Below are 12,884 nucleotides of genomic sequence, written 5' to 3'. Positions count from 1 at the left end.
GGACGCTCAACTGCTGACTCACTGGACAGCCATAGTCCAGCGGCTAAAGTGGGATTAACCCCTGCACACACATTTCCCCTCTACAGTTGTGTGTGTGTGTGTGTGTGTGTGTGTGTGTGTGTGTGTGTGTGTGTGTGTGTGTGTGTGTGTGTGTGTGTGTGTGTGTGTGTGTGTGTGTGTGTGTGTGTGTGTTCGTGCAAGTGTGTACGTGTTTGTGTGTATGTGTGTGTTTCTAGCACTTTCCCTTTATCTCACCTTTTGTGCATTGACCCTCATGCCCTTCATCTGTCCTGTCAGTGGTTTGAAATGACAGCAAGGGCATAGCTGTTCTTGAAATCTACAAGGAGGTGAAGCACTCTGGTAAAGTCATAATCTGACCATATACTGTTTTCGCTGTTCTCCCCAGAGCTGTCACAATTCCAGACAAGGCATCCATGTAACGCAATAATAGTTTGACAAAAAAAAGACGATTGTCACTTGTTTGGTTCACAGTCAGATTCTGTGTTAATGTTTTGATTCCCATGTTTTTGCAGGCATGTCGTATTGACATAAAGCAATGTATCATCCTGTAAAAAGGAACAGGAAAGGAATGGAAAAGTAATTCCTATTACCTCCCTCTGGGAATCTAGGAGTCAGCAGGTATTCCAATCAGAATTCCACCCTAATACCATTACCATTGACTCTGGCACTGCCAACATAATCTATGGCTTGAATTGTTTTTCTTTACCAGCCATTCAGGTCCATGGGGAGTTGGAATGTATCAAATCCTATACTGAAGTTTAATTCAATTTACTTGACAGGGACAATGCACATCAAATCCTCAAATATATAATATGTACACCAGTGTATGTATCTATTTGTTTTGTCCTTTATTATGTTTTGTCTGTATGTTCTCCTGAGGGACAAATAAGGTCTATCAGTCCAGTGGTGGAAAAAGTACCCAATTGTCATACTTGAGTAAAAGTAGTGGTACCTTAATTAAAAATGACTTAAGTAAAAGTGAGTCACCCAGTAAAATTCTACTTGAGTAAAAGTCTAAAAGTATTTGCTTTTAAATATACTTAAGTATCAAAAGTAAATGTAATTGCAAAAATATACTTAAGTATCAAAAGTAAAAGTACAAGTATAAATAATTTCAAATTGCTTATATTAACCAAACGGCAAAATTTTATTTACGGATTTACGGATAGCCAGAGGCACACTCCAACACTTAGACATAATTTGCTAAGCATTCAACATGTAATAAGTACTTTTCGGTGTCAAGAAAAATGTATGGAGTAAAAAAGTACATTATTTTCTTTAGGAAATCTGTGAAGTAAAAGTAAAAGTTGTCAAAAATAGAAATAGTAAAGTAATGTACAGATACCCCCAAAAACTACTTAAGTAGTACTTAAAAATATTTTTACTTAAGTACTTTACGCCACTGTATCTGTCATATGATCTGTCAAACTAACTAAAATGTCATGCACAATTTCCAGTACGAAATGACAGGAGGACATATTATAAAAGCCGAATAGACATTATAAACGTGGTGGATGTTTCAAACTATGAGGAAAATATTTGATGTACTTAAAATACCACTGATTGGTTACATTTATTATCGCTCACACAACCACTGGCGCTGATCAGGGGCCAGTTTGATTGTTTATTGCCTGAACTAATTGACAAAAAACCTAGTGAATGAACACTGATCCTGGGACAGCAGAGTAAACACGAGCGACTCCTTACATTTGGTCATTTTAATGATTGTTTCTCCAGTCCATGAAGTCCGTCTACGGGTATTCCTTTCCACCTAACCGTGATCACTTCCCGTCAGACAGTAAAGATGGCGGTTGAACAGCATTGAATATGTTCTGTAATAAGCCATTGAAACGCGGGTATTTGCCAATGTTTCAATGGGGCGAAGACGCCGAGCCCCTACTTAATAATTACGTTGCGCGAAATAATATAGAATATGTGTAACATTTGTTCCAGTTTGAAGTAATTTCGAGTCGATAGTTTACATTTTTTCCGGTCTCCATCGTTGGAGCTTTCCTTGTTATTTTAAAATGGCTCCAGTGCAGATTGGATCAGATGGGCAACTGGTCCCTATCGGGGGTCCCACCTCGGCCACCCAACCGCCTTCTTCCGGACCCCAGGCGGCGCAAGGGGTCCGGCTGAGCCTGCTGATTGAGTTTCTCCTGCAGAGGACCTACCATGAAATCACCCTGTTGGGTGAACTGTAAGTAGCTAATGACGAGACTCCGTCAAGTGAGCTATTGATGTTGACTCTTGTTATATCCAGGTCCATCAGGCTCAAAATAGTGTTTATGATGTGTTTTGTTTCATGGCAAAGCGATTGGAATGTAGATAGTTGTGCAAGTAGCCTACTTGGAATCTTTTCTTTCAACCATTTATTTCACCCTTGCGTCCATATTCATTGAGGTTTCTTTATTTTCTGTGTTCATATGGTGTGGTAAAATGATGTTGTGATGATATCTGAAAGTTACCCATAGTGTTTCTGTCCTTCTTGCAGTCTACCCAGAAAAACAGACATGGAAAGGTAAGTGTGTCTCTTGGTTCACTCAGTGTGCTCACTGATGAAATTGACTTGTCAAAATGTGAATGTTGTGTTGTATGTGACAGGCACATTTTTGCCTCTTCTTTGACCATTGGTGCCGATGAGTTTGAAAACTTTTCTACTGTACTGTTTCTGACAGAAAAATCGAGATTGTCCAGTTTTCCAGTCGGACCAGGCAGCTGTTTGTGCGTCTCCTTGCCCTGGTGAAATGGGCCAGCAACGCTGGGAAGGTGGAGAAGTGTGCGGTATGTAAACAAGACTACAGTACTCTACTACACCAATCATATTCTCACAGTGGGCATACACAACCAGATACTAGATTGAGTTATGCACATACAAGTCCAACCTTCTCACAATTTTTCCCACTGATATCAATGCAGTGTTTATATGAAAGTTTGAGTTAGGCCTACTTGCACATTATTAAAAATTAGAACTACTTAGTAGTCATTAACAGTCGTAAGCTAACCTGACCTCTAACCCCTAACCTCCGGTTTCCATGATAACAGATGATCTCCAGCTTCCTGGACCAGCAGGCCTTCTTGTTTGTGGACACGGCTGACAGGCTGGCATCGCTGGCGAGGGACGCCCTGGTGCACGCACGCCTGCCCAGCTTTGCCATCCCGTTTGCCATCGATGTGCTCACCACCGGCTCATACCCGCGCCTGCCCACCTGCATACGAGTAAGACACCCCTAACTGGTCTGTGTTGTCCATCTTTCTGTTATTTATTGTATTGGTGTCTTTTGGCCTCTTGACCAGACCTCTTTATTATAAATGAGAGCTGGTTCTCTGTTGACTTGCCTGGTTAAGTAGTGCTCACTGGTCAAATAGAATGAGGCGTCTGATGCCTCTGTGTTCATTAGCTACTGTAGCTGAAGTAGCCATGGTGACTGCCTGGTTTAGCCAGCAATTTTGTCCTTCATGCGCTCTGTACTCTTCGTTTGTGTGCATGATGTACATATGTGCACAAACACATAAACCCTTAGTTGGTTACCACCACCAACTGGACGGGAGTGTGGAATAGGAACGGAGAAATCTGTAGCCCTGTTTGGGCCAGTGCATTGACAGCTGTGTGTGCGTGTGTGTGTAGGATAAGATCATTCCTCCAGATCCCATCACTAAAGTGGAGAAACAGACAACCCTGAACCAGCTCAATCAGATCCTGCGACATCGTCTTGTCACAACAGACCTACCACCTCAGCTAGCCAACCTCACCGTGGGTAAGAAACACACACACGCACAGCCACATATGCACAACCACACACATACACACACAGGGTTCCATTGAAATCCTTGGGCGGGCCACCGAGGCATCCCGAAGAAACACTTAAGTCCAAACAGTGTAAAAAAATATATATATATTTTGTGGACACCCCTTCAAATGAGTGGATTCAGCTATTTCAGCCACACCCATTGCTGACAAGTGTATAAAATCGAGCACACAGCCATGCAATCTTCATAGACAAACATTGGCAGTAAAATGGCCTTACTGAAGAGCTCAGTGACTTTCAACGTGACACCGTCATAGGATTCCACCTTTCCAACAAGTCAGTTTGTTAAAATGTTGTCATGCTAGAGCTGTCCCTGTCAACTGTAAGTGCTGTTATTGTGAATTGGAAGCATCTAGGAGCAACAACGGCTCAGCCGCGAAGTGGTAGGCCACACAAGCTCACAGAACGGGACCACCGAGTGCTGAAGCGCGTATTGCATAAAAATTGTCCTCGGTTGCAACACTCACTACCGAGATCCAAACTGCTTCTGGAAGCAACGTCGACACAAGAACTGTTCATCGGCAGCTTCATGAAATGGGTTTCCATGTCCGATCAGCCGCACACAAGCCTAAAATCACAATGCCAAACATCGATGTAAAGCTCATCGCCATTAGACTCTGGAGCGGTGGAAACGCTACCTTACACCTTTGGGATGAATTGGAACGCAGTCTGCGAGCCAGGCCTAGTCGCCCAACATCTGTGCTGATGCTGTTGTGGGTGAAGACCCCGCAGTAATGTAGTATTGATTTAGCTATCATGTTTGCTCGAAAGATCACAGCATTAGCAATGGCAAAATGCATAGAATAAGAAATTAGCATTAAAACTGCAAAATATTCTCTCAGTTCCATGGGAGAATATGTAGAATCTCAGGAAATTAACTTTAAAAATGAAACAATTTCACTCAGCTCCATGGAGAAATGTGTAGAATTGCCGAGAATTTGCTTTAATATTTCAAAAGTTCTCTACACCATTAAATCCAACGGAGACGAGGGGTGGACCACGCCCCTTTTTTTTGTTCCTGGAAAAAAATAACTACTCACACACAAAGTTGGCCAACCTCTCCATGGGTAAACATCACACAGCAAAACAGTTTCTGGCTATTGAAAAGGTGGCAACCATTATGTGTTGTAGTTAACGGGCGTGTGAAGTTCCGCGTGGAGGGGGAGTTTGAGGCCACTCTGACAGTGATGGGGGATGACCCAGATATTCCCTGGAGACTGTTGAAGCTGGAGATACTGGTGGAGGACAAGGAGACTGGAGGTAAGATACACAACACCTGAATGACCACACGCCTAACACATCAATCTAGGATTAGAGCTAATCTAGGTTTTGTAAATCTAGGTTTATAATTAATCAGAGATGTGTTGCACCACTTTACTTTTAAATCTGAATCAGTAAATCTATGATTAATGGTTTTAAACTATTATTAGTGACATGTTACACCGAAATAGGAGGTATTTCGTGAGTTGAAACGAAGTAGCTAGCCTACCTGACAAATGATGCCACAAAGTTGCTGTTCCTTGATAAAATAATAACAATGTAACATTAGAGCTACTGCAATTCCATCGTGAAAGGTTATCATGGGTTGGCTAATTTTGAAATAAAATCCGTTATTTGCCAGTACTAGACAGAAAACTCATTTGTTAGCTACAGTAGCTAGCTAGTTTATAAACCTAGCTAGCATCTAATATTATTTAGCCATTTATTATTTGTCAGCTCGCCACCTTATCATGGCATGTCAACGAAGTTCAAATTTCTCCGCTTGTCGGAGCTGATGGAGGAATTTAGTACCGTACTGGAGGATAAAAAGACAGACAACACAACTGTCAAAAAGAAGGAAGACACCTGGGCCATTTTATGCGACAAATGTAATGGCTCGACACAGGTTAAAGAGAAGAGGGACACAAATCGGATGAAAGCGTGCTGGAATTTTTCTTAAAGCAAAAGCCAAAAAGGATGCAGCAGAGGAGAGGCGGGGGCTATTTCAGACCTGAGCCGGAGGGGGGCCTCCGTCCAAGGGAATTGATCCTATCACCCAGAAAATATGCGAGATGATTTCCCAGCAGTTTGCCCCTCTCCGTAATCCCTATGATGATGACGGACAACATGACCCACCAATATTTAGTAAGCATAAATAACTGGTAAATATCAATGCCGATAATGCACGTTAAAACGAACGTTAATGCTACTTCACTACAATGTTAACGCTATCAGGCCCGTTACAGCATGCTGCATAAAATCATCATTCGTACCAAGGCTGGGCATATCATGAACTCCAATTTAATTGTTGTACAAAATGGGCACGTAAATAGCCTACTAATAATTATCATAAAACTCAACAGGATTAAACCTGTCTCTAATTATTCTCTGAGGAACTCTCCACAGAAGATATGCTGCCATTTTATTAGTTAAACCAACTCAAGTGGCAGTTTAGAATTGATCTCCAATCTAAATTTTTATATATAAATTATATTTTATATTTATATTTATATATATATATATTTTTATAAACAACAGGCTTATAATTAATCTACGTTTTAAAGTGAAAACTAAATTTAAATTAAGTCCTTCCTCTAATCTAACTAGGATTAATTTAAAACTAGGTTTAACATTTGATGCAACAAGATTAATAGATACATCTTGATTTAGCCCAGTTTAAGAGTTAATCCATATTGGGGCAACTCACCCCCACTGTACAACTCTCACCAACTTCATCTACTGTAGATTATAATTATTCTGGTCCTGATGCGCAGGAGGAATCCAACTTGAATGAAAAATGCAGCCAGCACTCACAAATGAACTATTTCATAAGATTTTTTTCTTTTTTTCGCCATCCTCCATTTTCTATATTTCCCCCTCCATCCTCCCCCCGCCCCCTCCTTCTAGATTGCAGAGCTCTTGTCCACAGTATGCAGGTGAACTTCATCCATGAGCTGGTGCAGTCGCGCCTGTTTGCAGACGAGAAACCACTGCAGGACATGTACAGCTGCCTGCGTATCCTTTGTGTGTGTGTGTGTGTGTGTGTGGGTGTGTGCGCTGTTTCTGTGCAGACAGTGGGCTCAGGGCCAAGTCTGGCTTGAGCTGCTGCAGTGTGTGTGTGCACACGTACTGTATCGACTGGCAGTGACCATGCATACAGCAGGCCCAGACACCAACAGCATTCCAATGGTCGAGGCCTTGGGGTCAGGGACTGCTGCAGCCAACAGCCACACAAAGTCTTTCAGTTCATCAGGTTCCATGAACCAAGCAGAAATATTTACATTTCATGTACTATTTAGTGTGAATTGAGAATGTAATCCAACACATACACCTGCATACAGACACACACACATTCAAGATTGAGAGAAAAAAACGGGTGTAGTGTTATGGGCCTACATCTGTTGCGCAGTGGGAAATGTGGACCTGGGACATTTTTCAAGATGGTGGTAGTTATGGCAGAAATGCATCTGGCAACCCCCAGCTGCTGCTAATTACCCTCCTATGTTTTCACTGCACTGTCTATCAAGATAATGTGGTTATAACAACATTAAATATCATAACGCTGTCACACAAGCACAAAAATAATGCTACATTTATTTGTAATACCGTTATGCCCAATAGACGGCCAATAATTAAATAGGTTGAAAGATTTCTATGAATCAGTTGTTTTTATTATCCTTAACACAACTCTGTAGCAAGTATGTTTTTCCCATTTATATAGTTTTCATTAGTTTTACTCCGTAGCAAGTATAACTGCCAGACGCGGCCTACTTTAATAGCTGAAGCCTGTCAGCGTCCAGACACACACACACAGTTAGCATGGGTGTGTCTGCATTTCTGTATGTATTGTGAAGATGTGTGTATGCCGTCTTCCTGGCCCAGCCCTTCCTTGACTCTCCCCCCCCCGTCCAGATTCTTTCTGCCTCTCTCTGCAGCTGGAGGTCCTCCACTCCCAGACCCTCATGCTGTACCGAGAGCGCTGGGGAGACCTGGTGCAGGTGGAACACTACATGCCTGCCAAGTGCCTCACACTGGCCGTCTGGAAGTAAGAAACACTTGGTTAGTTGAATGAATAGTTCATCACAGGGAAATTGGTCCATCATTTGACCCATCCCTCTCGCCCTCTCTCTTGGTTCTTCGCTCTCTCCCCCTCTCCAGCCAACAGGTCCTGGGCAGGAAGACGGGCACTGCGTCGGTCCACAAAGTCACCATCAAGATTGACGAATCAGACGGCTCCAAGCCTCTGCAGATCTCCCATGATCCTCCGCTCCCTGCCTGTGACTCCAGACTGATGGAAAGAGCCATGAAGGTGAGCTAACGCCTCGTTCTTCACAGCTACAGTCCTCTACTATTGTTTTGTTGTGATGAGGACCTCATCACAGTCTCTGTTCCTGCCCCCTCCTGTAGATTGATCACTTGTCAGTGGAGAAGCTTTTGATTGATAGCGTGCACGCTCGCTCTCATCAGAAGCTGCAGGAGCTGAAAGCCATCCTGAAGAACAGTAACCCCAGCGACAGCTGTGAGTCTCTCTCTCCTCTCTGACTTATCAATACACTAACTGATGCAACAACACTGACCCAGAATGCAATGAACAGTGTTGTGGACAGAAACAACCATGTTGTCAGTGTGCAATGTTATTGTTGTCTCTCCATGCCTGTGTTTCAGCGTTCATAGAGACCGCTCTGCCCACTCTGGTCATTCCCATCTTGGAGCCCTGCGGACGCTCCGAGTGCCTGCACATCTTCGTAGACCTGCACTCAGGGATGTTCCACCCCATGCTGTATGGGATCGGTAAGCAGGGAGTAGCACACACACCACATCGGTAAGCAGGGAGACACACACATAAATATACACTGTACTGACTTCCACTGTGTCTGTCTCCAGATCAATCCATGCTGGACGACATCGAGAAGACCATCAATGACGACATGAAGCGCATCATATCCTGGCTACAGCAGCTCAAGTAAGTCCACTTCCTGTCTCTCTCGCTCTGTGTCAACTCCCTGTCATATGGCTTATCACTCCTCCTCAGAAAGCCATCATTCCTCCATATCCACACTGGCACATAATTTAGTATGTAAAGTGATTCACCCTAGTACTTTAGTAGTCTATACTTTGTAGTATACCCATATGGATACGAGAAGAGGTACTGTCCCGTTTTTGAAACATGTATATATATATATTTTTTTTCTCATCTCTTACGGGACATAGTCTCCGTAATACAGGGGCGGTCTTATGTTAGCCCTTGTCCTAGTGTGGCGCACTGGTAGCATATTGGGAACCTCTGGGAGCCTCGGGGCCTCTCTGGGACGGTGGGCACCTCTGGGAGCCTCAGGGCCTCTCCTTCCTTTTTCACATCTTCCTTAAATTGTGGAAGGACTGTCGGCAGAGATAACTGTCCTGGTGGGGTCTTCCCCATCTCATTATGTGTCCTGGCCACACCATCCAGAGGATATTCAGTCTTCCCATCTGGCCCTCCTGTGCCCTATTATCTCCTGAACTGGGCGTATGTACCTACGGTTCCATCCATATTATCGTCCCTTTATTTCCACTTCATATGACCTTGCGATGATGTGCACTATGTGCCAAGACTCCATGTGGCATCCCTGGTGTGAGGTGACAGGAGCACTCTGACAGCTTGGCCTTTGTTTTATTACAGGCAGATTTTTTTGCATGCTGGTCATAGTAATGTTTTGACTTGTCCTGACGTGCACCCTTGTGTGCCTGAACATCTCTAATGACCTTTGGTGCGAGGAGCTTGGGAGCTGTTAGCAACAGAGAGCGAGTGAGTCTAGACATTAAGCGCTGTACAGGACTGCTGCCGAAGCCCTCTGTGGGAGTATTTCTCCACGCTAAAATGGCTTGCCACACATCTGTGCCTTCCTGCATAGCCTTTGTGATAAGGGTCTTTGCTATTTTCACTGACTCCACCTTAACATTACTCTCACTGATAGGGTGTGGAGGTCACACTCCCAGGCTTTTGCAAAGTCTTGACTCGGGAACTGGGGCCCATTATTCGTAACTACACCACTGTCAGGTATGCCATATCTGCTAAACTGCTGCTTACAACAGTCGATGATGCAAGCCGCTGTTCTGTCAATCACTTTCTCCTACTCCCAAAAATCTGAATAGTAGTCCACTTTTAATCAGAAAAAGAACGTTCTTGACTGTGAACATATCCATTCCCACTTTAGACCAGGGACGTGCTGGTATATCATGTGGCTTCAGCTTTTCCTTTTGCTGTATTTCCAGGAAAATGTACTTCTATGCAGGCTAAGAACATCTTAAAGATGCACTATGAAGAAATCGCTCTGCAGTTTCCTGGTTGCAAAAATGTCAATAGTTCACTATTTAAAAAAAAAATAAATAAATAAAATACACTTTCATCATTATTTAACCAGGTAGGCCAGTTGAGAACAAGTTCTCATTTACAACTGCGACCTGGCCAAGATAAAGCAAAACAGTTAGACACATACAACAACACAGAGTTACACATGGAATAAACAAACATACAGTCAATAATACAATAGAAAAAGTCTATATACAGTGTGTGCAAATGAGGTAAGATAAGGGAGGTAAGGCAGTAAATAGGCCATGGTGGCGAAGTAATTACAATATACCAATTAAACACTGGAGTGATAGATGTGCAGAAGATGAATGTGCAAGTAGTGATACTTGGGTGCAAAGGAGTAAGATAAATAAAAAAATACCGTATGGGGTGAGGTAGTTGGATGGGCTATTTACAGATGGGCTATGTACAGGTGCAGTGATCTGTGAGCTGCTCTGACAGCTGGTGCTTAAAGCTAGTGAGGGAGATAGGAGTCTCCAGCTTCAGTGATTTTTGTTCGTTCCAGTCGTTCGTTCTAGTATAGAACTGGAAGGAAAGGCGGCCAAAGGAGGAATTGGCTTTGGGGGTGACCAGTGAGATATACCTGCTGGAGCGCGTGCTACGGGTGGGTGCTGCTATGGTGACCAGTGAGCTGAGATACGGCGGGGCTTTACCTAGCAAAGACTTGTAGATGACCTGGAGCCAGTGGGTTTGGCGACAAGTATGAAGTGAGGGCCAGCCAACGAGAGAGTACAGGTCGCAGTGGTGGGTAGTATATGGGGCTTTGGTGACAAAACGGATGGCACTGTGATAGACTGCATCCAATTTGTTGAGTAGAGTGTTGGAGGCTATTTTGTAAATGACATTGCCGATCGGTAGGATGGTCAGTTTTATGAGGGTATGTTTGGCAGCATGAGTGAAGGATGCTTTGTTGCAAAATAGGAAGCCAATTCTAGATTTAACTTTGGATTGGAGATGCTTAATGTGAGTCTGGAAGGAGAGTTTACAGTCTAACCAGACACCTAGGTATTTGTAGTTGTCCACATATTCTACGTCAGAACCGTCCAGAGTAGTGATGCTGGATGGGCGGGCAGGTGCAGGCAGCGATCGGTTGAAGAGCATGCATTTAGTTTTACTTGCATTTAAGAGCAGTTGGAGGCCACGGAAGGAGAGTTGTATGGCATTGCTTCAATGCGGTTTGTTAACACAGTGTCCAAAGAAGGGCCAGAAGTACCGTAATTTCCAGACTATTAAGCGCACCTGATTATAAGCCGCACCCACTGAATTAAAAAAAATATATATATTATTTTGAACATAAATAAGCCGCACATGTCTATAAGCCGTAGGTGCCTACCGGTACATTGAAACAAATTAACTTTACACAGGCTTTAACGAAACACGGCTTGTAACAAAAATAAATAGGCTTTAACGAAACACGGCTTGTAACAAAAATAAATAGGCTTTAACGAAGCACGGCTTGTAACAAAAAATTAAAAATTAGCAGTAAGCTTTAGTTGTCTTTTTGCACTGAGTCAATTCCTCACGCTGCTGTTTCCAACGTCTTATCATCGACTCATTAAGACCAAGCTCCCGTGCAGCAGCTCTATTTCCTTTTCCAACAGCCAGATCAATCGCCTTCAACTTGAAAGCTGCATCATATGCATTTCTCCGTGTCTTTTGTCATGATGAGGGTGACAAAATGACTACCGTAATCAGAATGATGGGAAGTTTGAGAGCGCTCGATTTAATCTAAACAGTAAACAAAAAAGTTGTTTGACCTTAACCCGTTCGGCAATTTCATTGGTCTAATGAAAGCTTCATGCCGCCAAAAAACTGACCATGTCACAGAATATGTTTTTTGGGAGAGAAAAAAATTGAAAGCGGGAAAAATCCATATATTAGCCGCGTCATTGTTTAAGCCGCGAGGTTCAAAGCCTGGGGAAAATGTTGCGGCTTATAGTCCAGAAATTACGGTATACAGAATGGTGTCGTCTTAATTTCAGTTTATGTGACAAAACAAGCAAGTATAGTGTAGAGAATCATAGTACCATCTAAACTGCTGTGAAATATATTTTCCTTAACCAAAAATATTATGTTTTAAGCTGTTTTGAAGCTGGTGTACAAAATAAAGTAAAAGACACAAAAAATTAACTTAAGAACGGGAAGCATAGAAATAGCGCACATAGCACCGATTTTAGAGATTCTTAGATTTGCTTTAAATGAGAATGACAGAAACGTGTGTTATAGACCTATGTGAATTCACCTGTAAGCACTGCCCTGTCATAGTGTGATATGCATAGAAATATAATTACTAGAACGGGTATTGCATTTAATTAAATGTTCTGGGATTCTAGTTCTATGATAATATAATCTGTCCAGTAAATGGTCTGTTTGGACAATGTCACATTTCTGTTTACTAATGTTTCCCCCACCCCTCTCTTCTCCCCCATACCTAACTCTCCCTTCTCCCTCTCTCTACTCTTCTCCCTCCCTCCAGGTTTTGGTTAGGAGAGCAGAGGTGTAGACAGTCTGTGAAACACCTCCCCACTATCTGCACAGATATACTACACCTCTCCAACTCTGCTTCCCACCCTGCCAGCAGCCTGTCAAAACACAGGCTCTTCATTCGGCTTACCCGCCTACCACAGTATTACATTGTAAGCCCCTCACGCCTTATGCCTATTACCGTAAATTCCGGACTATAAGCCGCAACTTTTTTCCCAGGCTTTGAACCCCGCTGCTTAAAC

At 43.0% G+C, this 12,884-nt stretch overlaps 1 protein-coding gene across 1 annotated transcript in view; it reads left to right on the top strand.

Annotated features, from left to right (window-relative positions):
* Positions 1–1,791: 1,791 nt before the first annotated feature.
* Positions 1,792–12,884, top strand: part of LOC106586797 (mediator of RNA polymerase II transcription subunit 14) — a 37,791-nt gene continuing 26,698 nt past the window's right edge. The window contains exons 1-13 of the mRNA XM_014174464.2: positions 1,792–2,221; positions 2,516–2,542; positions 2,700–2,805; positions 3,067–3,240; positions 3,650–3,779; positions 4,962–5,090; positions 6,717–6,824; positions 7,722–7,854; positions 7,968–8,118; positions 8,217–8,328; positions 8,475–8,600; positions 8,694–8,772; positions 12,635–12,794. Coding sequence (XP_014029939.1) covers positions 2,049–2,221; positions 2,516–2,542; positions 2,700–2,805; positions 3,067–3,240; positions 3,650–3,779; positions 4,962–5,090; positions 6,717–6,824; positions 7,722–7,854; positions 7,968–8,118; positions 8,217–8,328; positions 8,475–8,600; positions 8,694–8,772; positions 12,635–12,794 — 1,608 coding nt within the window. The 5' untranslated portion in view covers positions 1,792–2,048. The remainder of the gene's footprint in view (positions 2,222–2,515; positions 2,543–2,699; positions 2,806–3,066; positions 3,241–3,649; positions 3,780–4,961; positions 5,091–6,716; positions 6,825–7,721; positions 7,855–7,967; positions 8,119–8,216; positions 8,329–8,474; positions 8,601–8,693; positions 8,773–12,634; positions 12,795–12,884) is intronic.

This window comes from Salmo salar, chromosome ssa25 (genome assembly GCF_905237065.1).
Source record: "Salmo salar chromosome ssa25, Ssal_v3.1, whole genome shotgun sequence".
In the NCBI taxonomy this organism is placed as follows: domain Eukaryota; kingdom Metazoa; phylum Chordata; class Actinopteri; order Salmoniformes; family Salmonidae; genus Salmo; species Salmo salar.
The sequence above is the reverse complement of the archived record's forward strand: the minus strand, read 5'-3'. Positions and strand labels throughout refer to the sequence as shown.